This window comes from Myotis brandtii, unplaced genomic scaffold (genome assembly GCF_000412655.1).
Source record: "Myotis brandtii unplaced genomic scaffold, ASM41265v1 scaffold642, whole genome shotgun sequence".
Classification (NCBI taxonomy): Eukaryota; Metazoa; Chordata; class Mammalia; order Chiroptera; family Vespertilionidae; genus Myotis; species Myotis brandtii.
In genome coordinates, this window is record NW_005370473.1 from 473,144 (window position 1) to 487,575 (window position 14,432).

The window sequence follows — 14,432 nt, forward strand, 5'->3', positions numbered from 1 at the left end:
GTGGTTCTCAACCTGTGGGTCGCGACCCCTTTGGTGTTCGAACGACCCTTTCACAGGGGTCGCCTAAGACCATCCTGCATATCAGATATTTACATTACGATTCATAACAGTAGCAACATTACAGTTATGAAGTAGCAACGAAAATAATTTTATGGTTGGGTCACAACATGAGGAACTGTATTTAAAGGGCCAGAAGGTTGAGAACCATTCTAGGCCAAGCATGTCAAACTCAAAGGCTAACACCGGCCAAATAAACGAGGCATGCGACCTGCAGCCCTCGAGTTTGACATGCTTGCTCTCTAGGCTCAGGGTGCCTAGTCTCACTGGGTGAATGTTCTCTAAATCTATCTGTGGCAAAGGCAACCAAACTCCCCACAGGCTGTCAGAGTAAGCAGGGTCCGGGGGACTTGCAGAGGGGACAGGGCCCCTTCAGCTCAAAGGCCACCACTATCTGAACAGACCTGAGCAAGTCCGAGTTCATCCCCTCAGTAAACCTGGGTGTCTGGGATGCTGTGGGGAAGTAGGTTAATTAGCACATAGCTACCAAGCAAGGTAATCAAAGATGTTGATTCACTCTCGTCCATTTTTCCCTAAGCTGTGCCCATTTATTGCTCCAGTGACATCCTGGGGCTTCACAAAGTGGTCTTAACAGAACTATTCAGCTGCCACACGTGGGAATGGGGGCGAGAGGGCGGGGCAGGCTTTCCCTGGGGTCCCATTTTTAAAGGGGGAAGACCTGTGTTCTTTCTCGAAGCATGTTTCCCCAGAGCCGTTCTGCACAGCATTGCTCAGGTCCCATGGAGACCCTCCCTGGCGGATACGCCTCCTGGCTCATCCTGTTCCAGTGGGCTAGCCTGGCGGAGGACCCAGGGGTCCCCCTCTGCCCTCTTCGCCAGGAAACCCAGAGACAGCTTATGTGCTCGGTTTCTGGACCAGGACTGCTCCCTCTTAGCATTTCCCCTCATTCCGTCCCCAGGAGTGCTTGGTTGGGGGTCTTGTCGTTACGTTGCAGGGGTGGTTTTGGAGGCAGCACTAGCAGCAGGGTGGTGATTAGAACCAAAGCCAGACACACCTCGGCTCAGTCCTCATTGGCCAGCTGTGCCATCTGAAGATGACTTGGACCCTTCAATCTGCAGTCCCTTCCCTGGAATATTGGGTTAATGATCACAGTTAATGGGCAGGTTATCGTGAAGATGGAACCAGACAGTTCCCTTTGGTTCCTCCCATGTCAGCTGGGTCTGTGGCTCCAGGATCTTGCTCTGTATTTCCTTCCTCCTGCCTGTGTCGGGCAGCTTAGGAGGAGTGATACAGCAATAAGAACCAGATGACCAACCATCCTGGTTCATCTGGGACAGAGGGGTTTTCCTGGGATGCAGGATTTTTAGTGCTAAAATGGGGAGGTCCCAGGCAAACAGAAGACTTGGTCACCCTAGTAATAGCCAACCTCAGCATCTCTATGGCTTAACAGTAGCAAAGCTGATTTCTTCCTCATGTTTTTGTCCACCCAGAACATGAGCTAGTCAGAAAACCGCTGGTCTTGGCACAAAGAAACATGTGCCCAAGGTTCTGTTCCAAACTGGCGGCTGTCCTGTCCATCTTATCTTCAGTCAAGTCCAGTCACAGGGCCGGGCCTGATACCCAGGCGGCCTGCAGATGCTCCCCACAGGGAGGGCAGCTGATAGTTAGAACCATCTTCCTGTATACAGTCTGTGTGGGTTTCTTAAGGGGCACTGGGCCTTGCCCACTCTGCTCAGAGGAGCATCTGTGTCTCCCTCTGGAGTGGTTGATACCCTCATCCTTCTCAGCTGCAGGCTTCTCTGCAGGAGCGCCTGAGCTGTGACCCCTCCTTCCAGCCTCCTGACTTCCTTGTGGAGCCTCTGAGAGTCTCCTCCCTGTGCTCTGAGGAGCTCAAGGCACTGCGGTGGGACAGAGGGTGCTGAGTTCCTCCCAGGCACACTGCACAAGTCCCTTTGTGCCTCACTTTTTCTGGCTGGCCAGTGAGCCTCCCCCACCTCTGGATTCTCTAACTCAGAAGTGGGCACACATGTGGCCCTGACTCCAGGGCAGGCTCTCCCCAAAGCATTCTTGCCATGTGCCACTTGGTTGGCAGCACCAGAGCTGGCCCTGCCCCCCTAGCAAGGGCCCCTCTCACAGTACCTCTGTCCACTGGAGCCCCCTCCCTTGAGTCAAGACTCTTTTTAAAGTAGGTAGCACAGAAAGAGGGTGTGGTCTATCTTTTGTTGTATCGTTTATTGTCTTACCTCTAAGAATACTTTCTCAGAGAGAAGACAGTTTTCCAAAAATAATTGTTAAGTATCACAGCTGATTTAGTTTCCTTACTTTGTCCAAACATATAAGAAAGGCCAAAAGGCCTTTGTTTTGCAAAATATAGTGCCAAAATCCATGTTACCATTTGTTATTTCTATAAAGTAAATTTGAGCATTGGAAACATTTATCAGAATAAGAAATTTCACATGGCTTTTGGTACCTAGAACCTTCATCTATGTTTCGGGGGGTGGGGAGTGAGGGGTGGTACTGGGAGACACCTAACAATAAGATCACAGTGGGGAGGGGGCAGAGCTAGATAGAGGCCACAGGGTGTGTCGGGAAGGGTAGGGGCAACATTGGAGAGCGAACAGGAGGTGACACCTGAGGGCACTGGGAAGGGAAGCAGGAGCTCACCAGGTCATGGAGTGGCTAAAGGGAGCCACACCTGCAGGACACTGTGGGCACAGCTGAGGCTGGGAACTTAAGTATCTCAGGGGCCTCGAGCTTTTGGCAGCCGATATGGAGGGTTGGGCTGGAGGGCAAGCAAGCCATGGTGGAGGCCTGGCATTTCCTGCTAGGGAGTTCAAGGTTTTATCTGGAAGGCGTGGAGCAGAGCAGAAACTGCTGAAGTATTTTGAGCAGGGGGTATCTTGTCTCTGGCCACAGTGAGGAGGGGGCTGAGAGGAGAGCTGCCTGGTTGGAGGCAACCAGGGGACAAGGGAAGTGGCTGAACCCATCCAGCGGAGGGCTCACTGGGGGTTGTGGAGTGTGGGAAGGAGGGAAAGGATGCCCAGGATGGATCTTGGGATACTCATTTGAGGGGTGGGAGGATAGTGTGTGACCTGGCGGGGAATGGGACTTAGATGGAGTCCCACGGTGAGCCTGCCTCCAGCAGCACTTCCTGGGGACTTTGCGTCCATTTCCTGCTGCTGTGTCACCTGTGGCTCAGGAACTAGAAGTCCAGAGCTCCGGTCAGGTTGTTTGCACATGGGTCTCAGTCAGACGGTGAAGGTTTCTGAGTCAGACTGCAAAGGGGCATAAATTAAGAGGACAAATCAGTTCTATTCCTGGATATTCATCTGAAGGCCTCTGTAATGATCAAGACAAAGATAGATAGTCCACAGATGGCAAGAATTAGCCAGTGGAATGCGAAACGCCAGAACTCTTGCTTCAGCGAGGTCAGTAAAGCCCCACCTAAAACCAAAGTTTTGTCATCTCAGGGCAGAACGGGGCAGGAGGCAGAGGGTGGCTGCACCTCTCGTCTTCCTTTCCAGCCACCTCCTCCCAGATGCAGGGAACACAGGGCAGAGAGGAGACCCCTCTGTCCTGCCAGGAGGAGATGGGCAGGGCAGTGCCCACGTTCACATGAGCAGGTGCCTTTTCCCAGCGGATTTCTCCCTTAGCTTTGTGTGTGCACAGACGTACTTGAGGTTCACGGACATTTTCTTAAACCTTCTGGGAGTAAGCTAAAATGCTTTAAGTATTGGCTCTGCTGGCGTTTTGTGTTGGCTCAGTGTTTTCTCAAGACTTGTTTCCCCTTGTTCCTTGTCTGCATTTAGGTAACTGACTTCACCTGGGGGTGTTGAGTGACAACATTAGCAGTGAGGGTGGCTTCTGGCGCCCCTCCACCCCAGCTGTGTGAACTTGCCTCGTTCCTTCACCTCTCTGTCCCAGCCTTCTCCTCGGTAAAATGAAGAAAACAATAGTATCTGCCTCATAGAATTATCCTTCAGTTTTAAGTGAGTTAATCTATACAATGCAGTAAGAACAGGGCTCAATGCAAAGTACTCAATTACTGCTTGAGTGTTATTATTGCTTGGCCCAGTATGAGAAGTGAAAAATATAATTATCTTTCTTAAGGCCATGTCCCCAAACCCGTGTTTAGTAATTTAAAAGCCATTGTTTTTAACAGAAAACATCTGCTAACATATTTCTTGTTAAACTAAACCACCAACACGTGACCCCCTCAGGTGTCTGTAGTTAGTCTAACAGGCCGCTGAAGGAGGGATTGTGCGCAGCCCAGTTACTCCCTGCGACGAGGAGTTCTGAGCTAGCTCCCCCATCTCCCTTACCTAATATGAGATTTTAAAACATATTTACCCCAGAGTCTGTCTGGGTTTTCTTTTCCGGTGGGCCCCGCTGCAGGTTTCTGAGAGAAGTTGACTGCCTGAAAGGAAACTGCAAAACATGAAAATCGCCCTGAGGTGACCAAGTCCAGTGGCTCCTTTCTCCCCCACGGTGGATCGGAGGTTGAAGAACTCTAACTTCAGGTAATAAGTCGTCATATTTCCTACCATCCCCCTCTCCCACTGGCTTATTGGCAGCTTCCATGGTAGTTTTTCCTTCAGGAAGTGGTGAAACTTCAAATATTCTGCCTCATGCAAAGAGAGGTGGGCTGGAGGTGGCACTCATGCCCAACACACAGCCCGAAGGGCCACCAGGACCCTGACGGCAGGGCTCTGTTCTCATTCCTGACCCACTTCTCTTAATGTCAGTAGTAATATAACAGTGATTAAATGATTATAAAATGCTTCTCAAAGAATAAATCAGAATAGCCAGGAAATGAATAAGAATGAGGGAAAGGATTTATTCTACCAGGTAGTAAAATGTATTATGAAGCCACAATAATAAATAGTGTAGTACTAGAATGGAAATAACTAGATCAGAGGAACAGATTAAAAAGTCCAGAGATAGGCAATGAATCAATAAAGATGGCATTTCAAATGACTGGCAACAGGATGTGTAGATTAGTAATGGTGTTGGTTAACTATCCATTGAAGGGAAATAAGGTTGGGAATTTCTTAGTGTACCAAAAATCATTTCCAAATGGATTGAAGAACTAAATAAAGTAAAATTATAAAAAAATATTGGCAAAGAGAATATCCTTATGATTTGGGGGGTAAGAAAAGGCTTTTTTTAAAAATGTCATTTTTCATTATATAAATACCATAAACAAAGTTGAAAGGCAAAAAGGGGGGTAAGTATTTATAACATCTATGATGAACAAAGAATATATTTCTAATATACAAATAAATTCATTCAACATCCATTTATTGAGTGCTTCCTGTGGTCCAGGTACTAAGGGTGCAAGCAGTAAACCACACAAAATCCCTGCTTTTCTCATGCTGATAGTCTAATGGAGAAGAAATAAAGAAGTTGATTACTGTAGGCCAAATTTTGATAAGGGCTATAGAAAAAAATAAAGCAGGGTAGGGGTAGTCAGGGAGGATTGGCAGGGGGTTGTATTACATGGATATTCAAGGAAGCATCATTGATAAAGTGATATTTGAGTAGAAATGTAAAGGTAAAAATGGAGAAGTGGCTAAATTTTGGATTTTTTTTTTAACATTGAGCTAATAGGATTTGTGATAGATTGGGTGCAGGTTGTGAAAGAAAGAGAGGAGTCAGAATGACTTTCAGGTTTGGGGGCTGAGGAACCAGAAGGATTGAAATACTGCTTGCTGACATCGGCATGACTGAAAGGCTTGGCTTGGGGAGAGCCAGGGGCTTGGTTGTGGATGTTTTAGTTCAAGGATGTTATTGTACATTCAGAGGGAGATGGTTATACAAGCTTGGAATTCAGAGAGGTCTGGGCTGGATATGTTAATTTGGGAGTTGTCCTAGCATAGCTAGTATTTGAAGCAATGAAACTAAACAGATCTCCTAGGGAAGGAGTATAGACAGAGAGGGAGGTGCAAGGACACCATGGGACCCTCACTTAGAGGGGAGGGAGATGAGGAAGAACTAGCTAAAGAGACCAAAATGGAGTGGCCACTGACGTAGAAGGAAAATTGTGAGAAAGTGGCATCTCTGAAACCAGGAGACTATGAGGAGGGAGAAGTCAGAACTATCAGATGTCACTGTTGGGTCAAATAGGGAGCGAATGGAACATGGGCCATTGGACTTAGCAGTGAGGAGGTCACTCATGACAGTGGAGGCTGTATTATTGGAATGATGGGGACAAAAGCCTGATTGGAGTTGGTTTATAGCAGGCGTCCTCAAACTACGGCCCACGGGCCACATGCGGCCCGCTGAAAACATTTATCCGGCCCCCCGGGTGTTTTTGCCGCCGTTGCCTGTCCTGCTTAGCAGCCGACTTGTCCCGGGCCCGCAGTGTGCATGTGTGGAATGTCTGAGGGACAGTGAACTGGCCCTCTGTTTAAAAAGTTTGAGGACCTCTGGTTTATAGATTAGGAGGAAAGGAATTGGAAACAGAAATGGGGCAGTAACTGGAGGGGAATGAAGTTCAAAGGTTTCTTTTCCTCCAGTACGAGAGCTGTTGCAATGTGCTTTTATCCTCATGAGAATGACCCAGGAGACGGGAAAGTGGGTGATACAGGGCTGTGGGCAGGGAGAGACTTCTGGGTGAGTGTCCTGAGTCGTGAGAGAGGATAAACTCGGCACTCGCTGGGTGTGGGGTCCTAACCAGCAGCGTCTGCGTGGGCTATTTTCTCAGCGAAGTAGAAAGCAAAGTTATCACCTAGGAATGAGGATCTGAGAGATGTTAGGGGTTTGAGGAGCAAAGAGAAAGTATGACATCCTCAATAGCAGAGTGGGTGAACAAATGGAGCAGAGAGTCCAGATCGTGGCAGCACTGGGCCTCTGGGTGAGAGGAGGTGGACTGGAAGCTTTTCTCCCATCATGCCCAGGTGAACATGGTCTGGAGGCCTGTAGATACTGAAAACAACTTACTGGAAAATGGGCCATGAGTAGACACAAAGGAAAACAGTGAGATGCCTCTAACATAGGAGCACCAACTGTAGTCATTTAAAAATACAAGTAAACACAATGAGGTCTGTACTTACCTTCAGATTGACAGGAGCTCTTGTTGAGGATATAAATTACTGGAGTTCTCCGGAGCACAGTATTTCAGTGTGTACCAAGCGTACAATGTGTGTCCCCTTTTGCTCTGTCAGTCCTACTTTCAGAAATTTATCCTAAGAGATGATAGCGCAAGTGCATGGAGATACAGGATACACACCAAGGTGTTCACTCCAGCAGTGCTTGTGAAAGTGAAAAGGTGGCGCAAACCTGACCAGGTGGGCCTGGTTGCTGAATCTGTGAGCCTGATAGTAACAGTGAAAAGAAGCGCTCACACTTAGCCATTGCTTTGCAGATGAGGAAGCTCGGGCCCAGAGAGGAGTGAGCCCCAGTCTCATCCTGGGCAGCCCGGCCCTGACTGCGGGCAGCACACAGCCCTCTTCAACCTGGTTTGGAGCTGGAGTTCCTTGTAAGGTACCTGTCAGCCTCTTCCTTTGGGCCAGCTCACTTTGTGCTTTTAAAATATGAATTCTCAAAATGTTTTGCAAATTTTTTATAGTGTCTTCATTTCATTATGCAAGGTTTTTCTTGCAGGGGATGCTGGGTATGAAAGGACAGTCAGGGAAGATAGGACAGACTTTGCCTGGGCTGCTGAGAGAGGGACCAAACTGGGCAAAAGTAGGTTTGTAGTTGTGAATACACGAAACAGAGTTTATTCTTGTATTGTTATTTATTAATTATTATATTATTTTTCCTACGAACAACTGTAAACTTACTTTTACTCCCCTCTCCCCCCTCCCGTATAGTCTGGGGAAGTATATTGTCTACTTTCCTATGACATTTACAAAAATTGTAACAAAAATACAAAGATAACAAGTAAATCATCTATTTCATTGATTTGATTTCTAGGTTGGAAGAAAATGAAGTTAGGACTCCCACACAACATCTGGGACACTTGGTCCCCTGGGGGGGAAGCATGGGCCATAGCTCCTGGAGCCCTGGGCTCTGGTTTAGTTCTTCCACGCCCTCACCTGGGTCCTCCGGGTTTTTCATCAGGAAAACACACAGTGAGCCGAAATCACCTGTACTAGCGCTAAGTAGGCACGCTGCTCTTCCCTTCCTGCCAAGCGCCTGTTCCAGGGGCTGGGTGAGAGGTGTGGGTGCTGCAAACAGGCACCTGTCGCTGCCCAGCACCACCTTGGCCCTCCAGCATTTAGAAGAGCCCGTGGAAATAAACTCGCCTCTGTGCCTCCTTGTCCCAATTCCAGACTCCCAATGGCGGACCAGAGGATGGACATTTCTTCAACAATCAGTGATTTCATGTCCCCGGGCGCCACGGACCTCCTCTCCAGCTCCCTGGGCACCAGTGGCGTGGATTGCACCCGCAAGCGGAAAGGCAGCTCCACCGACTACCAGTAAGGCCCTCAGACTAGTCCTCTTCTGGCCGAACACAGTGGCAGTTCATGGGCATGGAGCATCCGGGGGCTGCTCCTCCTGGAAGAGGGACCCCCTTTGGGGAAAGGGATGGGAGTGAAAGATGCAATCCAGGAGGCCACACAGTTGTTTTCTTTTACCTTGCCCCAGAAGCAAGTGGGGAGGGGTGGGGGGGACCTCTAGCACCAGCACTGCTGAGGCATCAGCCCCCTCCCAGACTGTCCATATCAGGGGGAAAGAAGAGCCTTAAAGCCAAGTTCCTGCCTTGACCCCGCCTTTACCTTCCTTTGCTCCTTTGAGCAAGTGACTGAGTCCGTGGGTGTAACCTCAGCGGTTTCAGAGAGAGCTTTGCCTGAGGGCCCCTCCCTGAGGAAGACATGAGTTGATTAATACATGTATATACACTTGAATAGCTCGATCTTGAAAATGAAATGTATTTTAACAAGCATTGCCTTTATAATTATTCAAAGTGTGTGTATACATTTTTGGGAACACCCTGTATTTGCAGAACAAGTAAGTAGTGGTCATCTCCAAAAACAGCATAGGAACATTGATATTGCCCTTAAACATCATTGAAACGAGTATGTACCTGTTATATTAAATAGTATTTTTTGTGTGTTTTTTTTTTTAGACTTGATGACTTTTCTTTTGAGTAAGTAAACTTTCACACTTACAGTCAACTCTTCTATCTCTGCACAAACACTAGGGCATAAGGCAGTGTATAGAGAACAGTCAAAGGCACGTTTGTTTTGTTGAGGCCTGTGTGGAATCTTACCCAAATGGCCATTTAAAAGGTTTGCTTTTGTTTAATGAGGGAAAATCTCCAAGGAGGAGTCCCCACTACAGCAGATGTCCGTTATGCTGAAGTTCACAGGTCAGACTTGGGGAGCATAGTGGCTGGAGGTCAGATGCCCACTAGGAGGTGCTATGGTTAATATGTAAGTTATCCCAGATGATTCAGAGCAAATGCCCAGGGATGGGAGTGAAGACCAGAAGGGTGTTCTTTTTGGCAGTAATTCCCCAATAGAGAGACCAGGAGATGTTTTCTATGGACCGTTGACACGTTCTAAGATCTCTGTTATCTATGGTTTCTAACCTTGTCACCGTCAGGTTTCCCTCAGGGACCCTAGTTTGCAAGTCTTTTGAATTCATGGAGACTCTGTTAATGGAGCAACCATAATCCCTTTCCCTATCATTTTGTTGTACTAACGTCACACCTTCCAGGCAGAGCTCCTCTTCCCTGAGATGGTCACTCTGGCCTCAGTAAGCAGACACAAGCCCAGACAAAGGGGATGGAAGTTTCCGTTTGCCTGTGTGGCTATGTGATTTCCTCCAGACTCGGGACCAGCTAGAGACACTGTCTGCGAGGACACCCGGGGCGCTGCCAGGAACCACTGCTCCAGGATGCCATGACTCAGTGCTCCTGAAAAAGTCATTTTTGCCCTAGAAATACCTTGTGTGGAGGGTGCATTTCCTCCTTTCTATGGGATAAGGAGAAAGGGGAGATGCCCAGGGGGGAGTCAGTGCCTGCCCGATAAATTTAGGAGCTGAATTAGGCTGTGAGCCGACCCTGGGGACCTTGAGCTCCTTTCTCTGAGAATTCTAGTCGATTTTCTACTGAAACACAAGATGCCATGAAACTTGGATTTCTGGAGTCTATTGAAGGGAGGCAGGTTCATGCTGGGACCCCAGCACCTCTGCAGCCAAATAGGGTCCCACAGCCTCTGCCCCAGTCCCTCCTCTGTCCCATTCCTTGGGGTTCCCCACATGCTGAGAACCAGAACACTGGGCAGCAGTGCCTCTGAAAGGCACCTCGGGGCTCTGCTCAGCACTTTTTTGTTGGTGCTCTGATTCCCCTCCTCACTTCAGTCCCCCACACAATCCAGTCTGTATGTATGCACAGATATCTGATGCTTGATATGTTTTGCAAATGAATAAGCCCCATTCATCCAGAATGAGTTATTGTAGGTATTGTAGTTACTTAGATATGCTGATGAACTAACAGTTTCCATAAGTGCAACCTATTCCCAATTTTCACACAATGTGGTAAAATATGTTAACATGAAAACTCTGTTGAGATTATATATAAATTTCATCTGATAATCTGGAAAACCAGTCCGAGTTTTATATAGTTTCAAGTTGTTTTTATTTATATATGTTTATTACGTATCCATAAGCAGTACTATGCTATTTGACCTTTCTAATTGTTTGGTTTCTGGATAAATGAGAGCCATAGGCATTATGATTAGAAGGTATTGTGTATGTCTTTAATAGTCACGTTCTGTTTTGTGTTTTTTTGCTTGTTTGTCTGTTTTTCAGGGAAAGCATGGACACAGACAAAGATGACCCCCATGGAAGGTACCGTGAGCCCAGTCATTTAACTTCAGCGTCCTTGTAGTCATTTCCTTGCATAATCGCAAATTCTATTAGTTGGTGCAGGTTCCACCATGTCCTGGATGGGGGATAAACAAGGAGGCTATGAGCCTGTGGGCTCAAGATTGTCTTCCCCCAGCCCCCAGTTTGGCTGACAATCAACATTGTGTGTTGTGGAGATGACAAGGATTAAATAGAGAATTAATTAAAAAGGGAAGAAGACATTGGTTTATGTTTTCATCTTTTGCTTTTTTTTCCAGGTTAGAATTCGCAGAGCACCAAGGAAGGATAAAAAATGCCAGGTAAGAAGGGGCCTCATTCTGTCTCACTGCTGGTCTCCTGGGGGCCGCCGAGGAGGCTCTGTGCATCTGGTCCCGGTCTAGCGGTTCCTTCGACACGGTCATGTCCGTGGCCTCCTGCCCTCCCTCTCTGCAGGCTGTGCTGGCCTTCACTCTTTCCTGTCTAAGCATGGGTAACCCGAAGGACTTTGGAGGGAGCAGAAAATAAATCAAGGCTAAGGTTTCCCCCTAGTCTTTGGCAGGTTACTCCTTCCTGCCTGCAGGGCCCTGGAGGAGACCGGGCACAGTGATGCAGCTCCTGGGCTGCCCCTCGCCTCCGAAAGGGGCCCTTGTTGCCCTGAAAACTGCTCCTGAAGGCAGGACGGGGGATGCCCTGCTCCGTGGAATAGGTGCTCTACCATGGTGCCTCCTGCCACCAACCACACTTGCTTATCCCTGTCCATGTGATCCTCAACCCTCCTGCTCTGAGGCCGTCACGACAGAACTGAGGGATGCAGAATTTGACTAACCCGAGATTTCTCACTTTTCTCTGGCAGACCCGCCTTGGCAGGAGCTCTCATGGTTCTGTTGCTATGGCAGCAGCAGGGAACGACATTTTTTCTTTTTAAAAAAATTTTATTTTTAATTTTCATTGGTTTTAGAGGGAGGAAGGGGGAGAGAGAAACATTACTTGGTTGTTCCACTTATTTATGCATTCATTGGTTGATTCTTGTATGTGCCCTGACCAGGGATCAAACCTGCAACCTTGGCGTATCAAGACAATGCTCTAACCAACTGAGCTACCTGGCCAGGGCAGCAGGGAACTACATTTCCACCGTGGATGCACCTCTTTAGGGAGCTATCACAAATGGCAGGTGCAAACCAGTCAGAGAGTGTGCAGGGGCAGCAGCTCCTGGGAGGGAGGAGTGTGATGTTCTTTGGAGGAAGTTCTGGGGACAGATGTAGCATCTGCTGTATCTATGTGGGGTCATATTTGATCCAAGGATGGCAGCATTAATTACCTGGCAACTCACCCAGCGAGTCTGGCGAGCCACACAGCAGGCTCCTTCCAGCCCTCGGAGACGGCTCACCTGGGACCACGGGCCCCTGCTGATTTGATGGCAGTTCTGGATGTTTTGCTCTTTAAAAACTTGACCACCCTCCTTTTTTCATCTGCCTCCATCTTCAAATCCAAATTTATAGAGGCTGAGAGGAAAAGAAATGAGAAATTAACAATACAGTTTACTCTGAAAAGACAGTTTTTAAAAAATATTTCTTAATTCTAAGGAAGGATGAGATAAGCGTTTAAAAAAACTAATCCTGACCTGGCAGAGAGGCCACGTTTTTAGTGACTTTAATTAAAAAGTCCAGTTTGAAGCAGTCTGCAAATTCTGAATTTGCCTTGCCAGATGATTATTGAAAACAGTTATATCTTATTTTTGTCTTTGTTTCCTTAATGCTGGGTTACATTTTATAGAATTCGTTATTCATGTTATTGTTCAGGGAAGCTCACAGTCAAATTGAAAAGAGGCGTCGGGATAAAATGAACAGCTTTATTGACGAATTGGCTTCCTTGGTACCCACATGCAACGCGATGTCCAGGAAATTAGATAAACTTACTGTGCTAAGGATGGCTGTTCAGCACATGAAAACACTACGAGGTGAGACCCCAGGTTTTATTGTCCTTTACGCCCTTGTCCACAAATGTACCACCCTTGCCTAGAATGTTCCTACGTCCCTACGGCAAATGTTTATGACTTGCAAATGTGTCGCCTTGAGTAATATGCCTGTAATTTTCAGCAGTAGACACGATGCCCAGTGAAGTGAGTATCAAGATGCAGTTCCACAGCCTTTTATCCCAGATGGGTAGAGGCTGTGAGCATGTCTTTGTGTGTGGTCAGACTATGCACATATCAGAGAGGGCACCACTGATGCCCCATATGTGTGCATGTAGTCAGACCCTATGCATACATGACAAACATCAGAAATCTAAGTGCACTGAGTGACCCAGAAAAGTCAGTCTCATGTTTAAGAGGAAAATCCATCATGGTTCCTTTGAAGAGTTACTGGTTCATGATTCTTGCTGCGTGTTTTTTTTTTTATTGCTAGAAATGAACACTGACATAGTCATCTTCCTGGAATTTTCCCAAACTAGCCAGACCCTTTATGGGAGAGGCAGTATTTTCCTTCTTCTCTGAGTGTGGTGAGGTTGAGAAAACGAGGCAGAACTGTGGAAGTGACTTATCCAAACCACAGGAGAAATCTGAAACATTATCAGCCTTTTAGTGAATGCTGTTCTTGGAATTTTCCATAGCTAGTCTTGGGCTATTTGAGGCAATTGGAAAGTGGGCGCTCAGTCAGATCTCTAAGCCGTGTGGCAAAAGAACTACATCTTTTTATTTCTACAAAGCCACCAAAAATAAGACGTAGCCGGTTTTGTCTGACTTTTGATCGTTATTCAAAAATATAATTGTATCCTGTGCTTGGAGAATGGCATTTAAAAATTTGTACTAGCTGAGATGGTAGAGACTAAACTACTATCAGCCAGTTTCTATTAAATTAGAAGAGTGCAAACTCCAGTTATCACAGAAGCGGGTGTGGATCAATAATCCGTGCTTGTTGGTTGACATGGAGGTCACAGACACGTCCTGTTTGCCTCCTTCCCCTTGGTACTTTGAATTGTTATGGACCTGTTTCATTTTATTTCTTCACTCTTCCACTCATCATTCTGCAGATTCCAAGTCATTTACTGCTGGCATTTTTCTCTGTTAAGTTATTGTTCTTCTGAAAGACGCCCAACTGACAGCCTTTTAAACACAAGTCTTACTCCATTTCAGTCCCGGGACCTAGAGTTGCATTTACTGAAGTGATGCATTTCTCTGGGGTGCCAAGCTCATTTAGCTCACCAGCAGTGAAGGGGAGCTCACACTAAATGCCCTCTATAATATATTTACTCGCCTGGCAGACCGAATGACTTCCCACGCGTGTCGAGTGGTGATTTGAGGGGCTGCTAGACAGCCCATTGAATACGCGTCTTGGGAGGAGGGAACCGTCCCAGGGGCCTCAGCCAGTTTGCTTCTAGAGCTGCCTTCTCTCCTAGAAGCAGATTTGTAACTTCCTTCTGTTAGCTCTTGGTTTTCCCCGTGGTGACAAAAGCACGCTCGTTCAGTCTCCTGTGGGCAACAGTGTTCTCTTTTCAGTGGAATTCTCTTTGGTATTACAGGGTTCTGTTCAAAACCAGGTCTTGCCTTATCTCAGTTAAGGAAAAAGACGGTCAAATTTAAATCCCTGGTGGTAGGTTCGAGGCAGTGAAGTAAA

At 47.1% G+C, this 14,432-nt stretch overlaps 1 protein-coding gene across 9 annotated transcripts in view; it reads left to right on the plus strand.

Annotated features, from left to right (window-relative positions):
* Positions 1–14,432, plus strand: part of ARNTL (aryl hydrocarbon receptor nuclear translocator-like) — a 75,449-nt gene that overhangs the window by 32,348 nt on the left and 28,669 nt on the right. For 3 of the 9 annotated variants that reach the window (XM_014528600.1, XM_014528608.1, XM_014528605.1), the window contains exons 2-8: positions 4,414–4,538; positions 7,385–7,503; positions 8,298–8,444; positions 9,095–9,115; positions 10,783–10,821; positions 11,097–11,138; positions 12,618–12,775. In XM_014528600.1, the coding sequence (XP_014384086.1) occupies positions 8,305–8,444; positions 9,095–9,115; positions 10,783–10,821; positions 11,097–11,138; positions 12,618–12,775 (400 nt within the window). In that variant the 5' untranslated portion in view covers positions 4,414–4,538; positions 7,385–7,503; positions 8,298–8,304. Of the gene's footprint in view, positions 1–3,827; positions 4,008–4,413; positions 4,539–7,184; positions 7,308–7,384; positions 7,504–8,297; positions 8,445–9,094; positions 9,116–10,782; positions 10,822–11,096; positions 11,139–12,617; positions 12,776–14,432 lie in introns of all 9 variants that reach the window. The other 6 variants (XM_014528606.1, XM_014528607.1, XM_014528602.1 and 3 more) reach the window with 5 other exon arrangements.